At 34.0% G+C, this 11,338-nt stretch overlaps 2 protein-coding genes across 4 annotated transcripts; one reads left to right on the forward strand and one right to left on the reverse strand.

The window, feature by feature from the left end:
* The first annotated feature begins 1,206 nt into the window (after nt 1–1,206).
* On the forward strand, nt 1,207–2,146 carry LOC105639615 (CAP (Cysteine-rich secretory proteins, Antigen 5, and Pathogenesis-related 1 protein) superfamily protein). Its single transcript, XM_012223728.4, has one exon. The coding sequence runs from the start codon at nt 1,301–1,303 to the stop codon at nt 1,832–1,834; it is 534 nt and encodes a 177-aa protein (XP_012079118.1). The 5' UTR covers nt 1,207–1,300; the 3' UTR covers nt 1,835–2,146.
* A 365-nt stretch (nt 2,147–2,511) lies between these two features.
* Nucleotides 2,512–7,891, reverse strand: LOC105639614 (uncharacterized). 3 transcript variants are annotated; one of them, XM_012223726.4, is made up of 12 exons: nt 7,311–7,891; nt 7,123–7,196; nt 6,297–6,369; nt 5,691–5,774; nt 5,469–5,585; nt 4,878–5,309; nt 4,183–4,583; nt 3,971–4,070; nt 3,806–3,865; nt 3,636–3,722; nt 3,340–3,468; nt 2,512–3,120 (listed from the first exon to the last, which is right to left on the reverse strand). In XM_012223726.4, the coding sequence occupies exons 2-12, from the start codon at nt 7,194–7,196 to the stop codon at nt 2,818–2,820; spliced, it is 1,860 nt and encodes a 619-aa protein (XP_012079116.1). In that variant the 5' UTR covers nt 7,311–7,891; the 3' UTR covers nt 2,512–2,817. The 3 variants fall into 3 exon arrangements, with proteins under 3 accessions (XP_012079116.1, XP_089575671.1, XP_089575670.1); XM_089719545.1 differs by lacking the exons at nt 7,123–7,196; nt 7,311–7,891 and adding an exon at nt 6,538–7,029 and having other exon boundaries at nt 5,469–5,576; XM_089719544.1 differs by lacking the exons at nt 7,123–7,196; nt 7,311–7,891 and adding an exon at nt 6,538–7,028.
* Between the last annotated feature and the right edge of the window lie 3,447 nt (nt 7,892–11,338).

Below are 11,338 nucleotides of genomic sequence, written 5' to 3' on the forward strand. Positions count from 1 at the left end.
ATGTTGGAATTATTGATCCGATCAATCAATTTGGTTCCATTGTTAAAACCAAACTTTATTAATGTGTTGGACCAAAGAAGTACAAGCATTATAATGAGCTTTGGTCCAATTCTTTCACGGGTTTGCTAAAGTAAATGACAGTTAATGTTTTTTCTCGTGACCATTGTAAATTTGTCTACAAACAAATTAATCCTTAACTTTACTTATTAGATTAAAATAAATAAGTTAAAATGAAAAATAAAGGAGAGAATGGTAATATCGATCCTGCCTTGATTTCATCTCCAAATAATGCAAATCACATGGGTTCTACAGATCAAAGTCAACCGGGTCACGTGCAAGCTCGAAGCCAACGCATAATTAATATATCTAACAGATTTTTTCTGATGCACTTGCCCTATAAACAATTCCGAAGTATCAAATTCCATAATCCTCTGTACCTCTACCCCATTTTGGGTGGCACTTTGTCCCTATCTCCTTTAACTCCTAATCAACTCAATCACCCACCTCAATATTTTAATGCCCTCCCTCCTTCAATTCATAATATTTCCAAGGATTTTCAATCTTTTTATGCTTTCAACTATTCTGAACCAACTATTAAACTTGTTCTCTTTCAAAAAAATAAAAAAAAAATTAAACTTGTTAATTCAATTTAAATTATATAATTAGATATGCTACTTAATAATTATTTCCTATGTCCTAAAATATAAGTGGTTTAAAGTTTTTGTACAGAAATTAAGAAAGCGATTAATTCTCTTAAATTATAACAAATTAAAGAGTAATTCGATCAAATTACTCTTTTTTTCAAAATCAAGTAACTTGAAAGGTAATTATAGTGTCTAGTATTATAAATAAGGATAACATTAGAAAATTATCATTTATTAATCTTTAAAATATTCAAAACTATTTATATTCTAAAATAGAATTGTTATCCAAAAAATTACTTAATTTTGGAACGATATGAATATTTTATAATACTATAAAGATGTTATTAACGTTAGAGATCGGAACCCTTATCATCATTCTTAGATAGTCTCATTTTTATATTTAGTCTCATCTTTAATGGTTTCTATATACACATTCAAAGTTAATTCAAATATAGCCAAATGGTACGATATTTTCCCACCGTATTAAATTCTGAGCAGACATATTTGAAGTATATTCAAGTAGTAAATAGGACATGTACCTAATAATTCCAAATCTCCACACACACTCACCCCACTATGGAGCCAGCCTCTATAAATCATTGGATTGTCAACTAACAATCTAATTTGTTTAATCTTATAGAAACCCACCTCAAGAAATGGTCTCTGCTTTGCTTCCTCTTCTAGCTCTAGCCATCTGCCATGGCTTGTCCTATGGGGCAGCAGCGCCAAATTCAGGTGGTGCACCAGTCCCAGCAGCCCTACCAACTGCAGCCAGAGAGTTCCTACAAGCACACAACCAGGCAAGAGCAGCAGTTGGGGTTGGGCCACTAAAATGGAGTGAGATGCTAGCCAATGCCACCAGCAGAGTAGCAAGGTACCAAAGAATCAAAATGGGTTGCCAATTTGCAAACTTAACCAACAGCAAGTATGGTGGAAACCAATTATGGGCTAGTGGCGTGGCTGTGACTCCATTAATGGCTGTTGATCATTGGGTTCAACAGAAGATTTACTATAACCATACTGATAATTCCTGTGTATCAAATCACCAGTGTGGTGTTTACACTCAAGTTGTATGGAAGAAGTCATTGGAGTTGGGGTGTGCTCAAGCTTCATGTGTGAAAGAACAATCTAGCTTAACTATTTGTTTCTATAATCCACCTGGTAATATTATAGGGGAGAGCCCATATTAGAGAAAGTTGTAGCATTGTTAATCTTTTTTTTTTTTTTTGGGTTCTGTCAAATGGATTTCTAATATGAAATGCTTTTGTGATTTAAAATCTTGGGTTTTAGTTTTGTGCTTTAGTTTAAATCTTTATTTTCTCATTTTCTCTCTACAATTTTGCTTACAAACCCAGAATATATTCCAGACAGGATTGCTGTGGTGAAATCTACAGAAGCAGACAATTACTGATCAGATTAGGATCTATAGCAGCACTAACACAGTTCTCACAATTGGTCTGTAAGGACAAATCAGTGAAAAGAAAGCTTCTCTATTTTGAAAATATTTTTTTTTTGTCACTAGCCACCGACAAATTTGAACCTCCAAAGTTTGAGATTTTCATAAATTCATAGGGACATCCAACTGCCAACTGGAGCTGTTATATTGATGGTTAAAGGTTCTGGTTCAGGTGGAGACAAGCATGTAATGCAAGGGTCAGTTTGAGGAAAGCATGTAATGCAAGGGTCAGTTTGAGGAAAGTGTGGTTTTGTTGATTTGAAGTTATATGTAACTGTCAAAGATCCTTCAGGTGGTTAACCACAGACGCAAAACATATTATTGTCACAAGTTAACACTTCTGCTTATATATGAGATAATGCATATGTTACAATTGTTGCCTACAGAAGTTTTTTATAAACAAGTAAAATATAGAGTTGAGAAAATAAAAAGAATGAACATACAAAATTTATTTACAAAGATCAATACACAAGTTCATTCTTGTCCAGCATTACAGAAATCAAAAAATACTTCCGTGACACAGCATAGAAGAAGACTGGAGATTACATTATACAAACTAAAAGAAAGCATTGTTCTATTCTAACATTTCTTTTTCTTTTACTTCATCCTCTACTTTGTACAAGGAAATTATAGAATCTCAAAATGTGAAAAATCCTCGAGAAAATGCAAATGTGACAAACTCATGTTAAAACCTATTGGATGCATGCAAGTAAGCAATCATCTTACAAGCTCTTTAGATATTAAATACCGAAAAGTGAAATTGTGAGGAACCCATTCGATGATCTTACGAGGTTTTCCTAGCTGACTTTTCTTAATACACCTCCTTAGAGATTCAGGCAATGAGTGTTGGATCATTTCAATAACACCAGCCTGACACAAACCTGAATCCTTCGCGAAAGATTCTACAACCTTGGGGAGTAAGATCTTTTGATCCTTGCGTACCCCAAATGTAGCTCGGATATACTCTTCTTTCGCAACTTCAAGTTCTTGAAATACTTTCTTCGGTGTGTAGACACGAACCTATGAGAGAAGATTACAAATTGATATAAATCCCGTTTGATAAGAGAAACTTAAAAAAAGAAAAAAGGTGCCCAATATGTAAGGACTTAGTTTGGTGATTCAGATGACATTTTTTGCCTACAAGGAGAAAATTTTCCAAGCTGATTCATCCAACACACTTGTATGTACTCCTACTCTTTCGAAAAAATAAAGATATAAAGCAGATCAAGGATTTTGTACCGAAGGATCAGAATGGCTTCCAGAACAGAGTGCAAAGTGCAAAAGGGGTTCTGGATAATCGATTGCATATGCTTGCCGTTCATCCCCTGTCTTGAATTTTGATTTTGATGGAATTAATATTCGTAGCCACTACAATCAAAAGCAACCTTTATCAGCTTATACATAACTAAAATCAAGCAAATCATAATATATCGGGGAATACATTATGCATGTATAATAATAATACAAATAAAATATATATTTATACATGCAAATATATCTTAATTTTCAAGATAAACGCAAGGCTAGAGATCCACCTGTCCTGGTCGAGACATCCGACATCCAAGTATAGAATTCTGTATCGTGTCTGCACTGATTGTATGACCCCCAACATTGTAAGCAGCCTGCACAGAGCAAAACTTTAACGAAAAGAAAATACGAAGGAATCAAATTCCTCCTTATAGAAGACTAATGAAAGTCTTCTTACCTTCAAGAGCAGAAAAACTCTCTTTACATTGCTCTGTGGAATCCCGTAAGCCAGAAATGCCTATAGGAACAGAAAAGATTATGTTCCAATTCCACCCACAACAGAAATTGAAGCTGTGTTAAGAAATCAACACTTAAAAAAAATTCTATTGACAAGAACCATTACATGCATCACTAATGCATTGTGTATATTGATCCAGAAAGCCATCTTCTCCTCATGTTTCAGCCTCCTAGGATCAACCTCTTCCAATTGACAGATGAGTGACCTGAAACAGAATACCTTAATAGGCTTGTAAAGAATTTGAAATAGCAAACATGCACCCATCACTTAGTACCTACTTTATCAATAAGTTCTTGGATAAAGACTAAATGGCTCACCTGAAATTTTGCAGCAAGTGTTCAACATCTCCCAACTTTTGACTATCTCTATAAATCCATGGCACTTCAACCATTGTACTGTATGGTCCACTAAATTCTTTCAGTCCTTCGACAAGGAAAGGGTTATCTAGCCGTACATCAAATGATGAATTATTTCTGAATCCTGGACTCCACATATCACATTGATCTCGTGGGGAATATACACTCATTGATGACAAAGATGAACTAGGAGATGAAAGGCCATTATGTGTCAAAGGTGGATCTGAAAGCTTGCAATATATAGCTGACATGCACTTGACCATATCCTCTGAAAGCTTGTTAGGTGTCTCTGGAACATGATCAGAAATGCGTGTTCCAAGATGCTCAGCCAAACTGATTAGGTTCGTTTCATTCTGAGCATACTGCATAGAAGTCATCACGGGTTATAATCCAATTAAGTGAGGGTGACCAAGCTTTTTATATAATCCCCTTAAATTAGTTTTTGTTCTGCCTCAACATGGAAACAGATTGCCAATGGCAAGAAGGAAAAGATGAAACGGAAAAAATTGCTGAGCACACAATATTTTCTCGCATTTAGTTCTGGAAATCGATTCTTAAATCATGTTTTGATGTGGTCAAAATCCATGGAAATTGTGGGGAGTCTAAACCCCAAAAAGAAAAAATCGGAAACATTAATGAAATATAAATTGAGTTACCTCCATCATGGACAATGGCTGGGAATGGCAGGCACGTACAGCTCTTCCAAAAGACTCTGCTTGAGGAGAGGTTCTAGTTGGAAATGCTGAACGTTGCGATAGTGAAGAGTGACAGCGATGAACACCAGAATCTAATAGCTTATCTTCTCCCCCAATACCACTTGAGTCCCTCCATGGATTATCATGGAGCAGACTACCAGATTGAGTAGCTGAAATTTCTCTCCTTGATGTTATATCAGGCCCAGAAACATCCAGGATTCTCCTCCCTCCGGGGCTAGTCACTGGTGATTTTGGTACTTCATCCTTGCTAGGTGGAGAAAATGAGGATCTTTGTTGATCAAAAGCTTTCCGGTATAAGGAGAGAAGATATTGTTCCAAATACACAACTTCCAACTCTAACACTGCGATTTCCTTTATTAATTCCATGGCTGACTGGAGTTAGAAAAACAAACAAGCAGGGAGGAAATCAGAAACCTTGGTTGTGACATTTACTCTAGAGCTACTGGAAAATACAACTACCATGATGGTAGCGTAGTCATGTATGCAATAAACTGTTTATGTTTCCATCAAATGAAAATGAGAAGCAGTTACCTTAGGCATTGAAATGTCAGACGTGTTATCATGCGACAAAGTCCTATAACCCAATGCTTTTTCCAGAGCACGACGAACTTCAAACTGATTTTGTAATCTTTTCTCCAGCTGTAGAATCTACAAGCAAAGTATTAGATATAACATGTAACTAACAAAAATATTTGCAGTGAGAGAACACCTAAATAGCCTGTAGTTTCCAATATGGAGAAGCTAGCTTCACACCTCTTCCTTCAAAGAAACTTGAACTTCCTTCTTGGGAGATTGTTTCTTCTTGGTTTTGACAGAGTCCTTCAATTGCCCCATGTCCTATCATCAGATCATTACCATAAATCATATAACATCGAATTTGTTCTAAGATTGTTCATTCTGAATGAGTATCCACTACGTCAATTGGTTGATCATACAAGGAGTAATAAAACGAGCTCCATCTATGGGGATTAATTAAAATCATTATTCTACTGAACTTACAAGAATAATTTATTCCATTCAACTCTATTTAGGGCCATATGGGAGATTTGATACAAAGATTTAAGATTATCATTCACAACTTCACCCACCCAACACCTAAGCAAACAGATAAAAATAATAGCAAAGGAGAAGAGGGTCTGGAATATAATAATGATAAAATAAGAGCACAAGGGATCATTACTCAATAATGAATTGCTGGCTTAGGGCACAAGGTCTTTACATAACATGGGAAAGGAGAACCAGAAACTCGAACAATGCATAATAATGAGAAATTCCTGGTATTAGTTCTCTAACAACCTTTTAGAAAAAAAATTCTTTTTCAATTTTTCAAGAAAAAAAAGGGGAAGGTAGTAGTCTTACCAGCTTTATGCGGTGTGATACTTCAAAAGAACTATCTGCTCCATCTTCCTCGACTCTTTTCTTATCGGGGAAGCTGCCATAGCACGAACAGAAAAGGCTTAGATGAAGTGGCTCTTAATTGGAGAATAAAGGCATTGAATTTCTGTAACTAAATCCTTCTTCATATACTTTAAATTGCTGACTTTTTTCTTCTATTAGAAAAGGAAAAAAAAAAAAAAAGACCAGATATATCTAGAGTTACCGTATTCTAGAGGTCCACTTAGAAATTATTTTCCCAAGACTCATGGTAAAACAATCTAATTCTTCAGTTACTTTCAACAACATCAATTACTTATTAATCACAAACTTTATCAGTGAAGAACTTGGGGAAATTTGAGAAGAAACCGCAAAGAAAGCTCCCCAAATTATAAGCAGAGAACATTGGAGATATCATGACTAAAAGCCTCTTTTTTCTTTTATTTCAAGAGGTTTTTGACTACTAAAAGAATTTCCCCATTGCTACTCTTTCTTGAAGCTCTCAATTTCATCTGGGTCACAAATTATTCAAGTTTGATCTAGATGGTAAATAGAGACCAACTGAAATAACAAGAGTAAATCCAAAGTAAGGGAAGTTTATATAATTGCACTTGCATTGTAGTTACTAGTAAAATACAAGATTGTGCAGCTGCAAGTATGAATGCCCAAATTTCCATGTTAATCAAATAAAACCAACATAGAAGTAATTCCAGTTAGGGAAAACCCCATCAAGTAAACATAAACAAGAAATGGACTGAAATAAGCATGAAGATAACAGTAATTGCAAAGTAACAGAGGACTGAGTAGCTACCTCTTTGAACGTTTGTGTCTGGAAGTCACTCTCAGTCCCAACATTTTACTGTCTCCACCCCCTTCAAACCACATCTATGAAAACAGATACACATTCCAAGAAAGAGCAAAACTTCAGTAAGACAAAACAAAAATTTCAAACTAGCAAAGAAAGTGAAAACAAAGCTAAAAACAGCTACCATTACACACCAGAAAAAGAACAAATGATACACAGATGGTTTCTTGACAGATTAACCAGAGTAGTAGACCCACTAGTCCAAAAAAACCAAATGGGTTCACAAGAGTACCAATTAGGCTCTAAAAACTTTACTCTTCTCAATGTATTTTACCAATCCAGTGGTTCCAGGAAGTACCCACAAAGTCATCATTTGCAGCTAACAGAGTCAGAACATGGCAGAGGCTGAAAGGGTTCTACTTATTAACATAAATGCCCAAGTAAAGATAAGAACTTTAGGCTTTTGACTAAGTGAATCTTCACTTTGAAGGGACTAAGCTTAGTCAAGCTTTTGTAATGGGGAGAGCTTTATTTGTGCATTAAAAGATTCAAAACCAGCTCGTGGGCTTTAATTGAAGAAGAAAGTTAACAAAGTTATGCTACTGAGAAGAGTAGACCCTCTAAATGTCAAAATGAGTAAAAAGTGAATATTTTTCTTTCAGCCAGAGCCCAGAGGGATCCCGATGTACAAAGGAGGCTGATGGTAGGAAGATAAATACTGGCTCTAACTGTAAGTGCATAATATAATAAAATAATAGTCTCTATCTAAGGCCAAATTTGCACATTCTCTTCTCTTGTTGTTAAGCAAGTGAGGTTTGGTGACCGTCCCTCCTCCCTTGTCCTCTACAGTCCTATCTTGTAGCCCCCTGGCTAAGGTTCCGATTTGTAACTATAATCAAACCGATTTTGAACTAGGCAAAATCAAACCAATTGGAATCTTACCTTATGGACATCAAGCCGATTTTAAAACTGTACTTTCTATTTTCTTTTTATATCGACAGATGGGTAATTTCTAATTATGCAGAATAATTACAATAAATATGGTACCATATTTTGTTTGTAATAGGCAATTCTTGTTTTCAATAAATGGAACATAGCAAATCATAAAATTGTTGGACCAACCAACCAAATTTTTACTTTGGATGTTCCTTTTCTAGACAAAGTTTCTAAAGTCAAAAAGGTTCAATTCCTTGTAACAAATATTAACTTTGATTTGACTAATTCACTTTGCTTAATTGTCTGTATTACCAACTATAGCTTAATAGCACCTATGAAAGTAACACTTGCTAGTACTTTAATTAGTACAAGAGCACAGTGTCAAATTATTGATTGTGATGAGACATTGATTTCTACCTAATCATTGAATTAGGGCTTCATTTATTAACTAAACGAAAAATCGATTTGTTTCGTTATTTTTCTTAACACGCGGGAGGCAACACGAATTAAAATAATATTATAATTTTATAAAAAAAGTAATAGTAATTTATAAATTTATTCGATAAAAATCTTTATGGTCGATTTAAATATGAAACTTTTTACTTTCAATATTCATATAAAAAAATGAAAAAAATTAAGAGATAATTTGCGTTTTAAAATTTATTAATTCTTTTGTTTCTCAAGAAACATATTTGATGACACAAGGGGAGAGAATAATACTCCACTATAATCCAAAAGTTGCTTAAGTGAGTCCATCCAAATATAACAGATTTAAAGCATTAAACAAGAAATGGTCATGTCCAAGAGTAAGTTGCTAAAAGATTTTAAGGCAACAAGAAAAGGCAAAGCTCTCACCTCAAAAGGGATGAAAGGTGAGGTATAAAGGAGACATTGGATGCTTAAAAGGATATGAAGTTTTGTGGGGTTTCTCTTTGTCTAAATCTCTCCTTTGATAAAATTAGGGTTGATGGGTTTTAGGTTAGATGCCCTACATTGTCCTTCAGTATTCAATAAACTAACGTTTGTCAAAGAATCCCTAAAATAAAATAGTACCTTTTGGGTTCTTGACCTTTATCAATATCGATATAAAAAGAAAAGGTAAATGCGTGTGAGTGTGGTCACTCAGGTCTCTCTTTTTGTCGCCATATTCACCTACTAAATAAAAAGAAAGTTTCTTTTCTCTCTGCAGCTGTGGAGAGAGAGAGAGAGAGAGAGAGAGAGTTTCTTGAAAAACTTCCCATTTTGTGATTGTTTATTTAGGAACTTTTTTTTGTTGAGATTGCAAGAAGATCCAAAAGCTCAGTATAACCACAAGAGTTCATCAAGAACCACATAGAGTCTATGACTAGGATGGTTTAAAATATTGAAAATATAGTCACTTAGGCAATGCTCTATTGATGGTAATCGGGATCAATTCTTACCCATATCAAATTTGCAATATAGATATTTTATTTAGTGTTTTTACACTCGTATCGGTATGATATTTACGTAGAACTCTCACATATATTTTGTTTAATGTTATAATTAAAATATATGTAATATTATATTTAATAGGTGTAAATTTCATAAATTTAATTGATAAATGTAATTTTATTAGTTAAAAGGTTGAATTCATCCTGCGTAAAGTTACATGGGCTAAATTTGTGTTTTTGGAGCAGATATTTTCATATGTGATTTAACAATATTCTATGTGAGAGAGCTCCATAGAAGCCTGATCTTAAATATCATTGGCTCTAAACATCTTCTCTGATCCAAATTGGGACAAAAACAAATATATCAACTGTATCTTTTTCAATAAGACAATCTAATTACTTAAATTTTATGTATACATAAACGGTACATTTTAACTTATATTGATCACTTTTTGGAATTTGTAGTAATGGATGATGGTAAATATTGTTATAATAACATTAAAATGGTAAGATAACTTGAAATGAGAAACAACCTTGCATTTAAGTAATATATGTAGCAGTTGGAATCATATGGTTTTAACTTTTAATATTGTCTTTGCAAGCTAGTGATTCTGTTTCTGCATTTGGAGGATCAAGAAAGAGTCAGATTGGTTTTCTTGGACACATCTGATAGTTTAAGCTCCGTTATCAGAACTTGAAATTTTCTGGTTCCAATAAATAAACAAATGAAACTTCTATTTTATCTTATTATCCTAATTTTATACGAGCCAAAATTTGGTAGGTTCTCAAAGCTAATATTAATAAAAATATATTAATCTGTCCAATTTTTCAAGTGGGTATCAATTTTTTAAGGAATCTGACAGACATACTTCATAGATTTATGAAATTTTTTAGTTGCATTAATTATATTCTTTTAATTGTGGATTACAAAAAATAACATCCTCTATTGACTTTATCTAGCTAATACACACTCAGAGTTCCATATAGAACTTCTTTTTTTTTTTTCTTGAAAATTTGTCATGTTGTAGACACAAGATTAGGTTTAGATACCCATGTGTCTGTACAAATTTTGATGATTAAGACTGAATCCCGTATTGGAGGCTGACATGTTTATTATCTCCAGTACTGAGAATAACTTGAACTAATTCACTTAAAAGACAGTAAATTCAAAGAAAGATTTGAAAATCAGAGGTCTCGAAGTAGGGCAACAGCTTGAATCTGCAGGTTCCAAGCTCCTGCAATTTCAGTTCTCAAGAAATCATGCACAATCTTCAACTGAAATTGTAAAAGAAGACAAATTAGAAATGACTATAGAAATTGGATGAAGTTCAAAGGAAGCTTGTAAAATTCCAAAACGTAGATTCTAAAGAAAGCGCAACTCGCTCACTCTTGTTTTTTTTGCATGCAATGCTTTTGTTTTGTATTGGTAACATGACAATATTTGAATCTAATCTTGTTACTAATTTTGAATTGCTTTAATAAAAACATAATCGTGCTTTTTAACGATTTTTTTTCCTCTATGGTACTAATCTCGACTATAGACTTAGTGTAATGGTAAAATTACTCCATTTTAAATCCTTTTCCGATCCTACAAATACAGAATATTTGATACACCGAGTCACTTTTATTCTCCTTCCTCTACGGAAAGGAAAATGTGCATCAGAAATTTCAGAATAGATGTTTGGTGATCTGAAACTTCTGATGCAACCATTACAATATACTAGTGGGGACTAATAAAGCAAGCAAAATGGCTTGAGTTGGTCACAAAAATCCAGAAAAAATGTTCTCTAGTGTAGTGATGGTGGGAAAAAAGGGAGAGGGTTATAAGGTTGATGTGTAAGATAGAAGGTGTAGTGTAGAATCCCACAATTGGG

The sequence above is a fragment of the Jatropha curcas genome, chromosome 3 (genome assembly GCF_041381405.1).
Source record: "Jatropha curcas cultivar XTBG-Jc1 chromosome 3, XTBG_Jcur_1.0, whole genome shotgun sequence".
Taxonomy (NCBI): domain Eukaryota; kingdom Viridiplantae; phylum Streptophyta; class Magnoliopsida; order Malpighiales; family Euphorbiaceae; genus Jatropha; species Jatropha curcas.